The sequence below is a fragment of the Electrona antarctica genome (genome assembly GCF_951216825.1).
Source record: "Electrona antarctica genome assembly, chromosome: 11".
Taxonomy (NCBI): Eukaryota; Metazoa; Chordata; class Actinopteri; order Myctophiformes; family Myctophidae; genus Electrona; species Electrona antarctica.
Genome location: NC_136792.1, coordinates 8,134,517 through 8,151,442, shown reverse-complemented (window position 1 = coordinate 8,151,442; position 16,926 = coordinate 8,134,517). Strand labels below are relative to the sequence as shown.

The 16,926-nt window shown below is 39.7% G+C and overlaps 1 protein-coding gene and 1 long non-coding RNA gene across 2 annotated transcripts; both read left to right on the top strand.

The window, feature by feature from the left end:
* The first annotated feature begins 5,759 nt into the window (after positions 1–5,759).
* Positions 5,760–7,963, top strand: LOC306932740. Its single transcript, XR_013791152.1, has 3 exons — positions 5,760–5,900; positions 6,562–6,760; positions 6,856–7,963. It is a non-coding gene; the product is annotated as an uncharacterized lncRNA (long non-coding RNA).
* A 2,135-nt stretch (positions 7,964–10,098) lies between these two features.
* LOC306931966 (galectin-5-like) lies at positions 10,099–14,475 on the top strand (the record flags this gene model as incomplete). The annotated part of the gene is given in 6 exon segments (XM_079513671.1): positions 10,099–10,209; positions 12,415–12,545; positions 12,977–13,133; positions 13,546–13,686; positions 14,354–14,416; positions 14,419–14,475. Coding segments are annotated over 6 exon segments (567 nt in total). The 5' UTR covers positions 10,099–10,191.
* Positions 14,476–16,926: the final 2,451 nt, after the last annotated feature.

The following is a 16,926-nucleotide window of genomic DNA, read 5'->3' as shown; positions in this document are numbered from 1 at the left end:
ATTTCGGGGGGTCCCCAGATTATTTAAAAAATATATATATAAATTGCAACTGAATGACTAGAAATTTGAAATTAAGAGTTTACATAGTATACACATAGTACAACCTTAATGATTATATCTGGTTTCAGATTATGTATTTTCTCAATTATTAAGGTTATTGTAGCAGCCAATTTGTATTGGGGGTGCGGAGGGGGGCGGGGGTCGTGAGACATGGCAACATCAACACTACTATTTTCTGTGGTGGTGTTTGTATGACAGATATAATATTCTCTCCTCTCTCTCTCTCTCTCTCTCTCTCTCTCTCTCTCTTTCTCATTTTAATATTTCTTTAACCAGAAACTTCTGCTTTTGAACATAAATGGTGATTTACCGGCAGCCTGCTTGCTATGCATGATGTGACTGGAAGGAACTGGACCCAGTTTAAACAGCTTCTGTCCTATAATTGTATCAACCTCTATGGTAGAAAGTATATCAACCTATAATAGCATACTCTGTAACTTTACTCTTACTCTCTTCTTTTTTACGCTAAAAAACAACATTCATTCTTGGACTGGCTTGCAATATTGTTAGGCTGTGCCGAACTTATAATTTGTAGCACTTTGAAAAATAAATAAACATTTGAATTGCAAAAGAAAAAAGTAAAAAAAGAAGAAAAAGAAAATGAGGTGATTATCAGAGTGGTTTATTGTTAGACACTGAAACCTTCTGAAGAGGAACTAGCAGACTGTTAGATATTAAGTCAGGTCTCTTCATCTGAAGACCCTCAATGGGAGTATAGTTTGATTAAACGTGATAATGTCCCAGTCAGTGCATTGACCAGAATTCTGACCTCTGGACAACTATAACTACCTATGCACAACATTAGAGTTCATTTCTACAATGATACTGTACATATTATTTTATCAATTTATTTATTTTTTTATACCTATTCTGATTACAATGTGTTCTAGGGATGACTTTAATTTAAGCATTTGTTCTGGTAATCTAGATGTCACATGGTTATACTTATGCAAAGCTTCCTTTCACACTTCACTAAGCAGCATCATGAAGCCAGTGTGAAACTGTGAACACACCCAAAGTTATACACTCAGAGTTGTGTCAATCTGGGAACCCATCTGCAGAACAGAGACTAGAGTTGTGTTAATGCTAAGGATTTTACTTAACTCGCCAAGTCAAAAAACCTTGGTGTAGTCATAGTCCGGCAGCCAACAGGCTTCTTTTTGTTTAAAATGGGAAATTTGGTATATAGTTGTTTTTTTATTGGCCTAACATATTGTCTATACTGTATACTGTACATACATTCATGAATCCACTTGCTGACCGGTTGTCGGTATTGAGGGGTTTATATGTGACCATACCATTAACATCCTATATTAAGCAAGATTTTCAAGATTTCATTATGCTGCTTTATGTAGCATGTGACAAACTAGGGGGTTTTCATGATTCTGAATCCATTTCAAGCATTAGTTTTGCACAAAACATACCCGTTGGGCTAAAAACGGCCATAGCCACTTACCCAAATGTGCTGACCTCATCACATTTGTGATGACGGCTATGTCCGTTTTTAGCGCAAGGAGTGCTCTTTGTGCAAAACTAATGTTGTGTATTTTCACCACACTAATGCTTGGAATGGATAAAGCATAATGACATTTTTACCTTTTTGACATTTTTGACTTATTATGATGTTAATGGTATGGTCACATATAAACCCCTATAAAACAAACTGCTCAATACCGACAGCCGGTGAGGAAGTGGATTCATGAATGTATGTATTAGACAATATTTTAGGCCAATAAAAAAAAATATTTACCAAATTTCCCACTCCTCACCCCCGGCTGCCGGACTATCATGGACTCAGACCTATACTGTAGTAGTCCCGGCAGAGTAGTTCAGGAGGAACGGATTGTGTGGCCCTGGTTTTTCCATAATGGGACTGATCGAGGGTAGCTACTGGGATGTAAGTCGGGACTTGATCACTCCGGCTGGGTCACCTGAGTGAGGGGTATAATTACACGTGCAAATCATCTGTTAATTATAGGTGACTTCAATATTCATTATAATGACCCATCAAATTCACTAAATAAAGCTTTTACATCCCTTATAGAAACCCTTGATTTTATCCAAGTCATCACAGAACCTACACACCAAAATGGAAATACCATCGACCTTGTCCTGGCTCACGGCATCTCTATTCAGGATATATCAGTATTTTCATCTGCTCCATCAATAACTGATCACTGCTTCATTAAGCTTACGGCTTTGATCCCCCTACCCTCTACTAGCCACTGCCCGTCTAAAAGCCGCTGCATAAACAACACAGCTAAAATGGCCCTAGCGTCCTCTCTGCCATCTGCCATAAACCCCTTTCATAACTATTCTGGATCTCTAGACAGCTTCACTAGTGGGTTCAATGATGTCCTACTTACTGTAATAGACTCAATCGCTCCTTTCAAAACCAGAACACGCAAATCATAAAACATCACACCATGGTTCAATGATAACACTAGGGCCCTCAAGCGGACATGCCGAAACCTCGAGCAAAAGTGGCGCAAAACCAAGTTTGAGGTTTTCCGGATGGCATGGGACGAGTCCCTTAATAAATATAAAAACGCTCTTCAAGAAGCAAAAAATACATATTACTCCACACTTATAGCTAATAACAAGAATAACCCCAGATTCCTCTTTGACACTATCGCCAACCTCACCAAAACTGCTCCCCCAGCCCCTCCCCTTTCCCTCAGTCCCTCTGCCTTCATCCACTTATTTAATGAAAAAGTGGAATGGATCAGAGACCAGGCCAAGAGCATGGCCATAGCCCCGCCCACAACCACCCCTCAACCTCCATCTTGCACATCCCCCACCCCTCATCTCAGCATCACCCTCTCACAGTTTAATGGTATCACATGGGACACTTTCACTAAACTGGTCTCTTCCTCAAAATCCACTACCTGCCTATTAGACCCTATTCCCACCAATTTATTTAAAGAGATGCTTCCAGCACTGGGCCCCCCACTCCCCGAAACCCAGATGACCTTGGGATACATCACTGAGGATACGTCCCAGGTGCATCCATGCAATGTATTTTTGTTTTAAACATCCACCTCAACACAATCACAAAGTCAGCCAAATCAACTAAAACATATAGCATGGGTTCCGCAAGGTATAGAAAAACTTGTACATGCATTAATCTTCAGTAGACTTGACTTGTAAAAGTGTCTTTAAAAAAATACATCAGACGACTGCAGTTGATTCAGAAACCTGCTGCTCGAGTCCTTTCTAATACCAAGAAAGTGGAGCAGATCACACCAGTTTTCACTGGCTCCCTCTGTGTCAAATAATTGATTTCAAAATGTTATTCTATAAAACTTTTAATGGTTTAGGGACAAAATACATTTCTGATCTTGAACCATCCAGATCTCTCAGGTAATTTGAGAAAGGTCTGCTTTTTGCCCCTACAACCAAAAATAGATGTGGGGAAGGAGCATTTAGCTTTTATGCACCAAATACCGAACAAACTCCCATATGCATCCTAATGTAATTGTATAATTGTGTTTTCTTGATGTTCTGTTTAAAGCACATTCATTGAATTGCCTTGTTGTTGAAATGTGCTAGATACAAATAAAACTGCCTTCCCTTGCCTTGCCTTACAATAAAATATCATATACCGGAAAATACCCTAAATGCCATGTACAATGGTAATATGACTGAAAATTCAATTCAGTGAGAGGCATTCAACCTGGAAATTTAAATTATAGCGTATGTGTTATAAAAAATAATAAAGTAGCGAAAGCATATAACCAGCCAGTCTATCATATGATTCTAATCTAAAGTAAAGGGCCCCAGCATGATAATATACTATAGTACCAGACCCCCATGTTTTACAAACAGATACAAAAAATATTTCGACACTACTTGTTTTCTCTCACTCTAAAGGAGGAAACTGATGACAAAAAGATACAAAAAGAGAGAATTATGCAAGAGTGTAATTTCAACATCATGTTGACATCCGTGGTCCAGTAGATCATATCTGGAGATGCGGTCCGGTACTTAAAGCACTACACCATTGGTTTTTAAAGTTGGAGTCTCAGGGGTCCTTGGAAGGGTAGAAACTAAAATCAGCCAGAGAATTTATCATTCATGTACTGTACTGTACTGTACTGTACTGTACTGTACTGTACTGTACTGTACTGTACTGTACTGTACTGTACTGTACTGTACTGTACTGTACTGTGAATAAACATACAATTTGGATATAGCATACATTAGATCACCCAGGTTGTATGTTACTTGAATGCCTTATGACCCCCCTCCCCATATAGTCGGTGGGGCTATAGCTCCTAATCGTATACCTGGCCATTATTTTTCAATTTCCTATACTTCAATAGTAAACAAAGGACAATCAACAGAGGATACGCTGGGACAGAATAGTGGCTTTCTCAGGGCCTACAAGCAGTATTTGGCTGCCAGGGCTGGCTGTCTTGTAATCCAAAAATGTACACATAGGGTTGCCTGGCTGGGTATATGACTGACTACCGGCCTGAATGATTCAGCCATGCCTTGGTGTGAGATATGATCTGGACAACAGATGTCAATATGAAGTTGAAGATAAAACTGTCCACTTCTGTATCTAAGTCATTCTTCTCTCTTTTGTTGGTAATCTTTTTGTCATCAGACAGATAGTTTAGTCATATACTTCTCTCTTTGTTAACTTTTCATCATCACTGACAGACCATCCTGCTGCCGCGACCCTGTACACAGCCACGGCAGAGCTGTTTGTGGCAGATGTGTGCTGTGCTGCGTGCGTGCTTGCTTGCGTTTGTATATTTGTGTACATGTATGCAGTCTCTGTTTTGATCCACTCTGTCTCGGAATCTGGCATTTTCCATTCTCCATTGTAAATGCGCCCCTAGCGGCCAATGTTCTGTTGCGCATTTACAATGGAGTGAAATCCCAGATGGATGCCAGATTCCGAGACAGAGTGGATCAAAACACCTTTTTTATTGAAAACAACGCACCGTAGACTTTCAAACACAGGGCGTAGGCCAAGCTGAGAAGTGGGGCAGCAACGTAAGCACCTTAGATTTTGCGTATGTACATGTTAAGAGCGATTAGAGGTCCGCGAGCCAAAAATGTAAACACCATGAGTGATGATCACTTAGACTCTCGTAGAGAGCAGACATCAGAATCGAAAAATACCTGCAGGCACAGGCTAGCTCACGCAAAGGAAATGGCCTGCAACTCAAGTGTTCTCAGTATGATGGGTGAGAAATGTGATAGAGAGAGAGCTACAAACTTACTTTTCATGATTAAAAAGAAAAAGAAAAAGCAAGCAAGGATATGAGCTCGTAAATCTGCTATTTTGAAAATCATATTTTGCAAATCTTTGAATATATTATGTATCTTTTTAAACTGAACATTTTTAACTCTTAAATCTTTGCTTCTGGGGTCAGAATATTTTCAAGTTGGGGTTTGCAGCCAAATACATACATTTTTGGGGGTCCTTGACATGAAAAGGTTTGAGCACCACTGATACACTAGCAATGTTTTGCAGAAAACTGTTGGAATTTAGAAGCCATTTGCAGAATCGGCCTCAGGTGGGCCTTAATGGGTTGCATTAACGATTGGAGTTGGGTGCTGACTTTTAATCTGTTTTACTTCAGTTTTGTATTTGTTTAATTGAAGAAGTATGGCACATCCGGGTTGGTTCAATTTCTCATCTCAATGTAGAACTGATACCTAATATGGCCATGTTATTATCGGACAACAGCAATTTGCAGTTTTAAAAAGGAGGGGCCTATTAGGAAAAGGCCCTGCCCCATGATGCTATATATTGCTTGTCAATTATTTCAAATAATAAGAAGTTCTCAAAGAACTCAACAGACGCTACGTTTTGATTCCAGGTAAGAACATTGTTTCTTTCATGTAAACACAGAATTCTGGTAATAGTCAGACTTGGTAGCAGCATGGTTATACAGTATATAAATCTTATATCAATAGTTCTTATGTTCATGTACATGTACATGTATGTATGCATAAGTATGTATATACTGTATATATGTACATCAAGACCAAAAATGTGGGGTCTGAGAAAGGATGCTGAGGTTGTGTTGTGGTGTTATTTACTTACTTTAATACTATTTATTTGAACTGACTAAATAAACCAGTTCCCCAAGCCTCAATTGCAAATGAGGAGTTTCCAGTGTTTGCCTTTTGATGATGCATACAATCAATGTTTTAGAGTAACATTCCATTAGTTCAGAACAAATGCATGCTTCTTTTCTTCTTGAAGTCTAAATTAATATTTAGGAACTCGTTTTGTGTGAGCCTAATCTATAATGTGAATCCAAAATCCGAATAGTGGATACTTGACTGCCTAACTTGACTGCAAATTCAATGTTGCAGAGGGCAACATTCTCTCTTGAAAAATGTATTTACATTTTATGCATGAAGAAATACAATCAGATTATGACTCTGTACTGGGCAATCAATCACTGGGTGAGAAGAAGTCAATGTCAAGATCCTTAAATAACATCGTCTTTGCACTCTCTCTTCCCTTCTCAGGCTATTACCTTCCACTCATCATGTACATCACGAAGATATATACGTTTATGCTTATATTATGTTTAAGCACCACTGTGAGTGATGCTTTTATACGTAAGGCTTATACACGTTTCAAGACTCACGTTTCAAGGCTCACTCATCGCCAGTGCAACGTTGTGTTGAGGAATCATTGTACTTCCCATAAACTCCAGAACCCCAGGTAGGCTACTTTTAACTTATTTTTAAACTTTTTATAATATTTTATGATTTATTTTAATCAGTTACTCGAAACATGTTTTTCTTCCTACTTTTAAGGATGTACATGGTTAGTGGCTCGAACTCCATACCTATGCAACGTAACATCGGCACCAACGTGGAGGCGGAGTTGCAGTTCCGCAAGACACTGCATACCGCGAGGGGTGCTGTTGGTGTCTTCACCTACGATCTCGTCGATACCAAGACCAACCGTGTAGACATGAAATTGGCCTTCATGTTTTCTGTGCCCTTCAACTTCCTGTTTCACTCCAACTGGTTTGCGGCAGGATTCTTTCCAAAGTCCAAAGCTTGCGATTACAATCTTTATCGTGAGATGTACCACAACCGCGAGAGCACGTTTGTCAGACGTAAGGCAGCGCATGTCATCACCCACAAGGAGGGTAAATTTACTGTCAAGGCCACAATGACAAACACTTACACACCTAACATGTCAGTGGACGTTTATGACGTTTATGAAAGAGTTGGTGTTTGATTCTATTCCGGCTTGTTACCTTGTTACCTATGTTTTTTGTGTCCATATCACTATGCCCAAAAAGTAGTTCCATGTGATAGAGGGGTCAAAGTTGAACGAAAGTTGTGCTAATATTTTAGAAATAGGTCAACAATACAAGTTACGATAGTTTTGTGAATTAATTTACTTTTATTGCGTGGCCCCAGTGCCCCCCACAAAATGACCGGAACTACAAATTTCTCATTTTCTCCAAAACCAGAGCAGAACTCCCACCACGGGACTCGGGCAATCAATTAATACACTTGCAACCACTATATTAATGGCAAGTATTTCATACAGCTTAAGTTAAAAAATCTGAACTATCCCTTTAAACTTAAACAAAACATATAGGCACACGCTATTTACATAAAATATCTAATAATTTAAACAATAATTAATTTCCTAAAATTTGAATTTAAAAACTAAAAAAAAAACAATTTTAAAATGATTTTCAAAATAGTAAAAAATGGCAAATAAGTTTAGGGATAAGGGGGTAAGGGGTGGTGCAAGATAGGGCCTGATGTCTTTTTATTTTAATCCATCTGTATTTTTAGTTCTTTATCTCTTATCTTTGTATTGCAGAGCTTCTTTGTAACAATAAGGAAGTAGAAGAATAACTGCTGCTCTTCCTTGAAAATAAAAGCACAGAATCAGTGACTTGTGTGTATTTCTGTGAATTTGTGTACTGAATAAATATTACTACTACTATTATTATTTCAGTTTATTTTTACATATGGCATTAGACCAAGCATGAATCAAGAATCAAGAAGGATGTATTTGTTACTATACTATTACAGCAGTGGTTCTCAACCAGTGGTCCTTGATTGGGTTCCAGGTGGTCCCCAGCTAAATGATGGAGTGTTGGTAATCAAATGGACCTCCGGATATTTAACTCTTGAGAGTGTAAAATGAAACCATTTTACCTGATATCTCCTATCTATGTTACCACATCAATACAGCATGGAATTGTGGACTAAATCTTATCCAACGATAACAACATATTCTAAGTTTTGGGTCTAAATTTCATCATGGTCCGTGGCTCAAATACAGAATAAATAATATAAACATGTTTGCCTTTGATGGCAATTGGATGATTTGAGGCATTTTGTTCCAAAAATGTGTTTTGCAAAAATCAAACTGTTGGTGGCGCTATAACAGGCCAATGTGAAAAGGGTGGGATATATTCCTCAGCCTAGTAAGAAAATGTGTTAAAGATTTCACGTAAATTGTTTGCTGCGTTCATGATTTGAGGCTTTTGTTCAAAACGGGGCAATCTTGCAAACTGTGAAAGCCAATTATAGCCAATTAGGATGGAATATGAAATATCGGACAGATCCGACTTGAGCACATGACCATAGAGATACTGTGTAACGATTTGTGAGATTTTTGGACAGAATCTGGAGGAGTAATATAAAAAAATGTGTTTTACAAAAGTCAACCTCCTGGTGGCGCTATAAAAAGCAGATGCGGAAAATGCAGGTCAACGGTTTGTCCTTGGCCTCTAGGGAGTGTGCATGCAACGTTTCACGCAGATCGGTGCAGTTTAGGTAAAAAATGTGAAAAGCTGCCTCATGGTGGCGCTATAACAGGCCGTTCTGGAAAATGCGGGGCAGAGGTTCATCGTTGGCATCCAGGGAGTGTGTGTGCAAAGTTTGGCATCGACCGGGTTAACGGTGCCGGAGATTAGCTGTACACAGACGGACGGAAGGAAGGACGGACGGACGGACACACACACGGACGGAGTGCAAAACATACTCTCTCCCCATGCCTTCGGCCTGGTGGAGACAACAACAGGCAGCAAATCAGTCAGAAGTTAGAGTAGAAACACAGATATTAAAAACTCAACTAAAAGCAAGAGTGAAGAACTTAAGTTTAAGTTGTAATGTTATGTTTTAATGTTTTAGTCATTGTCAATTTGGTCAAATTTGTCAACAGAACAAGCTCGAGGCTTCAATAGTAGGTGAACACATTTAACTTACGTCCCTTGTGGTAGAAGGCTGACATCCAAGAAAGTGTTTGTCGTATCTTATGACACGAGACCATACAAACTTAACCAAAACGGGAGAGCGGAGATAATTGTGAGACGGCAGCAGACAGAGTAAGATGTTCCTTGATGTTTATTTCGAAGTACACAGCATAGCATAGCATAGGCCTGGCTGGCCTTGACCAGCCACCAGGTAGTGACTGGCCAACTGACTGAACTGGTTACATTCAATTGCATGACATTAAGTACAATCCCACAGACAAGAGGTGAGAATAGAGGCGTGTTCACTGTTCCCCTGAAGTCAACCCCAGTTTACGCATTGATCAACCACTCCAACAGTGACCACTTTGAACCCATGTTTAGCATTTGATTGCCCTAGGTGTGAGTCAGGATCTCAGGACTCAAACAAAAGGCACAGTAAAAACAACCCCTGTCCCCAGGTGGTCCTTGAATATCAAAGACAGACCCCAATTAAGCCAGCCAGCTAGTCTGACCAACTAAACAGATCACCATATGCTATGAGCACAGTAGCACACATTATGGATAGAATTATGATTTCCAGATTCCACATGTTAAAAACAGTTGAATGTAAGAAAGCATGAAGAGGCATATTGTTATGGACTATGAACTGTCTGGATATGGTCAGTGCACTGGGCTTTCTCTGCCTTATTGACATCCTGATTATCAGCCTGTAATATTTGACTTTTATGATGACTCTCAAATAGATACGGACCTTGGGTAAACACCTCTTACTGTGAGGAAATGAAACCTACACTACTGACTGAGTTAATAAGTCAGACTACAATGTAGAACCCTGTCCAAATGACTATCACGTCAACTGTATCACAGTGAACGGAATACTTTTTGGAGGGACAAGTGCACCTACATCCTCTTGAAAATCATGGCCGCCTTTCGTCGGGTATGTATGTACAGTATGTGTATATTTAATCTGCATGGTCTGCTGTCAGCCTATTGATTTAGCTGTTTTTTAGGCTGGTCATAGACATAGACTTTAGACTGACAATTATATTTCATTGTCAGATGTCTTTATAACTGTTCTTTTGTCAGTATATTTATTATTTTCTTTATTCCATATTTCTCATTTGTGTTGTCTCTACCATTGAACTATGAAAGCTTTGTTCTCCTCTGCACCAATATCTGCACAGCTTCAGAGCAGAGTTCATGCTTTTATCTGTTCCATGTTAGCTCTTATATAACTTTATATAACAAGAGGGATTCTATTTATGTGTCACTTACTCATGCAGGTATAAAGCAGCAGAATGCAGATTGCAGAAACATTGCTGTTTGGTTAATTATGGGTGTGCGAGATTTGTACTCATAATGAGAAATTATATATTGGGTCAGATTGATTGGAGAGTAAGCAGCTCCTCTAGGGTGAGAGAGCTCAGGTCCCCACATTCCATTCTACAAACATCGGGGGTTTTACGGCCCTTCTCCTGTTGTAGGACAGGCCATTATTGACTCCTCTTCACAGGGAAAGTCAACCCATTTAGAACATACAATAATGAAGTAACCTAATTCCTCTTCAATTGTTTAAATGTGTTCTAATAACCTATTATATATTGGGTTGGTAAAAAGCCTAAATGATAAATACCTGTAATAGTCTGACAGTTTAATCTAACCTAAAGTCAGATCTCCACACTGTCCTCTCACAGAGAGGGCAGAAGGGATGCATGGGTCAGTGGCATATGATTGGCTGAAAGTGTAGCATGAAGGTGGGACTTCAGTCAGGGCCCACTGTGACTATATGCTGTATGGCACAAAGTGAGTTAGATTCACCAATACCATCGAACGTGAACATGTCTAGGCAGAGACCAGCGGTAATGTATTTGCTATATATTATATGCTATAAATAGACGTTTGTGCATTATTCATAATCGATGTAATATGATGTTTAGATTGTAACCAGTGTTCTCTCTGTGTTCTTGTCTCCTGATCATTGTTTAATTCATTTGATTATGATAAGGTAGATTTAAAACCACATAATTACACTTAATTAATGTACCATTAATGTACCACTTAATCACTTAATACTTAATGTAACTAAGTCTGAGAAACAACAATGACAAGCTAAGCGTACCATGATCTGGGACAGTCTTAGAGTGTTCAAATGATAGCTAGAACTCCTACCAACAGAGCAGATAGAACTGTACCAATAGGACTGTAATCCAGAATCCGGGATACTGAATTCATCTTGTGTTGGGGGAAGTTAGGGGAAGTGTGAACAGAACGTGTGAATGTATGATTGTAAGTGTTTAATTAATATGAATTAATAAAAACCCTATAAAATACACGTTTGAGTTCATCAAATATAAGCTATCATTGGGAGCATTTAGTTCACTGTGCGTGTACTGTGCGTGTTAGTCACTTTAACTCTGCCTACTGCATGGGCTGGTCGGAGCCGGGCACAACATCGCCAAATAACCGAACAATTGCTAACACAATTTAACAACAACAAAGAACAAATGTAATAATACTGGATGTAATGAAAACGAAGATTAGGCATTAAGATAGAAATTAAGTTAAAGTACAGGTAGAATTTCAGTTGTGTTAAACCTCTTAAAACAGGTACAATGTCTTTTCGCAGCAGTGTCAAAATGTGCAAGATATCTTGATATCTTTAGCAGTGGTTTAGGCGTTAGGAGATAAGCTAAGTGCCCGTTTCCATCCCCAGCTCCATCTGTGTTAGTGTCAGTGTGGAGCAAAACACTGAACCCCTAACTGCTCCTAATGAGTAGGTTGGTGTCTTGCATGGTTTCCCCTGCTGTCTGTGTGTACAGTATGGGCACATTGTAAAGTTCTTTATAAAGGTGCTGTACGGTATAAATGCACCATTTAGCAGCAGTCCAAAGAAGCAGAATTGGTACACATACAATATCAAACCCTCTTGTCTATTCCACTTAAAACTAAAAAGATTGCTGTGGCAGTATTTTTACAGTTATTTTAATTTGTTGTTTGTCGTTTTGTTCTTTTTTCTGAGCCTTGAGTTGTGAAAACAGTGCTTTCCATTTAGCATAATTTTAGCATTAGTAGGATGGTGTTTGTCCTTCACATTTCTTTTTGCTCTAAGTACCTGCTGTCGTATATATCCTGATTCCTACAGGGACCTTCCAGTCATAGGAGTCATACACAGTCTACACAGATGATTTCGGTGCCATATGTGAGAGTCATCAATGGACTTAACCCAGGAAGGGTCATCATTATTAAGGGAGTCGTTAAAGAAAATGCTTTAAGGTATGTTTCCATGCACAGACATTTTGGAGGCAGGGCCCGGGGCTCAATAAAAAGGGCACTTACCCTGCCAACTATTCTCAGTTCCCACTTTGGGGGAGCCATAGCCTGGCTTTTGCCAGACTCATAACGTTGATTCACTGACGCTTCCTCCTCGGTATGATACCGGGGTGGAGGAGTCAGTGAATCCACGTTATGTACTGTATCTGGCAAAAGCCAGGCTAGGGGAGCCATATTCACAGGGCCACATGATTAAACACATTCATTAATTATAGTCAGGTGAGAAAGCACCTGAAGATTCAATATATATTTTTTAATTTTAACAGGGAAAACACTGCTGTGTGACTGCAACCTGCCCAAACAATAATTAACTATACTTTTAAACTCCATCAAAGAAACTGTCTATAAACTTGTTCCCCTATGTTTTCTTGCAGCTTCGCTGTAAACCTATGCTTCCACTCAGGCATTTCACTGCATTACAACCCACGTTTCGGCGACAACGTAGTGGTGCGTAACAGCTTTCTGCAAGACAGGTGGGGGAAAGAAGAGCGCACTGGAGGACTGCCCTTCTTCAGGGGACAGCCCTTTACGGTACAGTTACAACTACATGATTTAATCACTATCTGTACATAGATCATCGCCAATCGGCGTGTCTCTCCAAGAATTTCCGTGTATTTGTGTGTCTGCGAGCAGCTCATCTCGGACACTGCTTGACCGATTTGTTTGCATGCCACATGCAGGCATAGACATTAGACATAGTCCCAGCAGGCCAAGGAAGAACGTCCCCACATTTTTTTCAATCTCCCTCATGGTGACACTGGGCGCGTTCGGAAATAGCGCACTGAGCGCACTGTGCAATGCAAACTAATAGGCGAGTGTGCTCCGGTGCTGTATTTCCGAACGCGCCCTATAACAGGCTTCTTCATGTTTTGACCTATAACTCTTGAACCATAGCTTGTACAATCAATCAACAATCTTGCATTCATCTGCCTTTGTTTTTCAGCTGACCATTTGCTGTGAGGCTCAGTCTTTCAGGATTCTGGTCAATGGGCATGAGATACAACACAACTACAACTACCGCCATGCATTCGTCTATGAAATTAACAAGTTGGAGATTGATGGTGACATCAGTTTGACATCTGTTGTGATATAGGCCTCTGTCTGATTTACAACTTATCCAGGGTCTGTCAATAGCTCTGATGTTGTTACTTGTAGAGATGATATTGTTGTGTTGTATGATGGTGTCGCTCCCCCAAAATCTGTTCGTTTATTGGTGTGTGCCAATAAAAAAGTGGAAATGTGAGTACTTTGTCCACCATTGGTTTGAAAATGTGGGTGTACTGGCTTTTGGGTACAATTTCAATTCCCTTTGATATGAATAATACCATTTGTGTTGGTTCCATTGTATTGTAAATAAAAACGTCTGGGTTTCCGAGGCTAATTGTATTGTGACCAGGTTGTACTTACTTTACTTTACACCACTGGATGATAATACATGATAAATCATATGATAACAGAAGATAATACATGATACAGTACAACACATGAAGATGGAGCGAGCCACTGATACAATAACATGATACAATATGATGTTATAAGATTATACTTGATTCTGTGTGCTATAAGAGCTGTTAAAAAGCCATAGACGTGGGAATTTAGTCATCAATATCTTCCACAGTGACTATTTTTAGCTAGACTTTTAGAATCGCTCTGCACTTTAAAATGCATTGGAAGTCAATGATAAATCTCCTTCTTTACTTTACATATTTGCACATGAATTACAGAGATTTACTTTGGACTCTCTCTTTTAGCTGACCGTATGCTGTGAGGCTCACTCGTACAGGATCGTGGTCAATGGCAATCAGGCACACACCTATACAAACATCGCCACACCATCCTGCAGCAGATCAACATGTTGGAGACATCACTTTGACTTCTGTTTCGGTATAGGCTAGAGACAAAAATATGTTGCTGGGAGTCTGGGAAATTTCAAAGCCATTGTTCAGTTTGGATAAATCGATGTGAAATGAAATTAAACTAGAAAAAGTGCCCTTCTGGGCACAGGTCTCCACCAGGAGGATAGGACTGTGTGAGATGTTTGGCAAAATGTTTAGGAGTAATATAAAACATGTTTTTTTGTTTGTTTGTTTGTTTGTAACAATTTTCTTTTGTTGAGGAAATGCAGAGCCAGACCACTCATAGCATCTCTGAGGATATAATTCTGGATGAGCAGGACATGTGCAGCATTTTGAACAAAACGGGCCACTCCTGAAAACTTTGGAAGGCAATGTTAGCCAATCAGTGTAGAATCTGAGAAATCCAACAGACTCGTCTTGATCACATGACTACAGAGATCATGTGTACCGATTTGCGTGAGATTTGGATGAAATCAGTGCGACTAACATAAGCAATGTGTTTTGCAGAAATCGGCCTCATGGTGGCGCTATAACCGGCAGATGTGGAGGGATGCAGAGACAATGTTAAATAAATGCCACTGAGGCACTGCTGTGGTGATAGTTGCCTTTGATGATTTTACAATTTAGGCATTTAGCAGACGAGACGCTCTTAACCGTTAGCGACTTACATTAAGCAAGAACAAAACATGGCGATACTGTACATCATATACCGTACAATGCGTACATAAAGACTAGTTATCATTAATCATACATAAGCTACGAACATAGCTCACACAGATGTGCGACGCGTGCGTGTGAACACGCACTCATCAATGACGCCACACAGGCAGGCGTGGTAAACGAACGGGGACACAGTGATTGCATGCATTGAATTCAGGTGGTGACTATAGGACGCCAGTATAAAAGTGACACTCAGACGTTTGTGCGTCGTTGGAGCCTACGTCTTGTGAAGCGGCACTCTGGGTGCGGGAGGGGCCGTTCGCAAGTGGTTTTAGTCTTGCCGGCGGCGACGACCCTGTGGCGAAGACAGGTAGTGAGGGGGAGCTAGCTGTCATAAGTCAGCAGGAGGGGAGACTACACCTGCGGTCTCCTGTAGTTAGATAGAGGGGGCTTTAGAGAGTGTGTGCTCACCTTGCTCCTCCGCAGACCTGCGATCTGAGAAGGACTGAACGTTAACTTGTCCACACGTCACGTCGTCCAGCACGCATCTCCCCGGGGAGTTGGACGGCGTCACAAGCAAAGACCCCGGGGGAGGGTCGCGCCGCCATGGCGAGTTAAGTACCCATACAGAGACTGAGACATTGTATTGTGTATTGAATGGACACTGGTTATATATTGTGTTTTTATAGTGAATGGTTTTATTAGGATCATATGAAATGCTTTATAAAGTAATACTGTTTTGCCTCATTTTATTATATGGCACTGAGTAACTACCTTAACAAAGATCACTCTATTATAACTTTATATCCATTGTCTGTGTTACTTTCAGGTTCTGACATTATACCTACAATTTGTAGTACTCGTAACGGTAACAAACCCACATTTATTACAATAACATTGGAATGTATCTATATAATGAAACTATACTATATAGTGCTATGTCGACATAAAATGCTATTAGTTACATAAGTTGAGCATTTGCATTCGCCTGTAAGGTTGTTGGGCCAGGGCGAGTGCTACAGCAAGTGCTACGGGCCATTTTCTTTTAGGTCGAACAATGTCCAGTATATTAATTGTATTAGCTTTCAAATAGTATTACATTTTGCTATGTAACAGTCTTTGCTTGTGAATATTTGATGCTTCACAAACATGGTTACTTAGATGCACATGCTGTAAAATGACTTGCAGTAAACAAAACTATCAAGTTCAAATTTCAAATCGAATGTTAACTTTTGTGACGTCCGCCATCCACCCACCGCCAGCCTACCTTTTAGGCAATTTTAAGGATGTAACATTGTAAATGGGGGGAGGAATCGTATTGTGTGTAGGGCGATCATAACGCATACCTGATTCATTCATTTCAGTTACTCCTATCTGTCTCCAACATTGTCTCATAATGATTACCTCACCTTCTGACATTTGGCAAATACGTCAATTACCTCAAATCTTGATGTATTTCGGAAAAATATTACTTCATGGCGTGACTTAAATGTAAAAAGGTCACGCTCTGATGTTTTTTTATTCTGTCTAAAATAATCTGAAGCTATATTATTCATGTCATGTTAGAGCAGGTCTGAAATAAATGTCAGAGCTGATATCTAACAGCTTCCCTGCTAAAGTTTGCAAATTCCGCTAAAATCCGCCTTTTTGTACACAATCGTTTTGGAAGATAATACTAGTCTTTTACTAACTGGCTAACAGAAATGGCAGATAAAGAAGTATTAACAATGATAGTTTGTAAAAAGTGTGTTTATTTTGGTCCGCCTAAAGCTAATTAAAACACAAAGGGGTTCCCACCCAAAATGGGT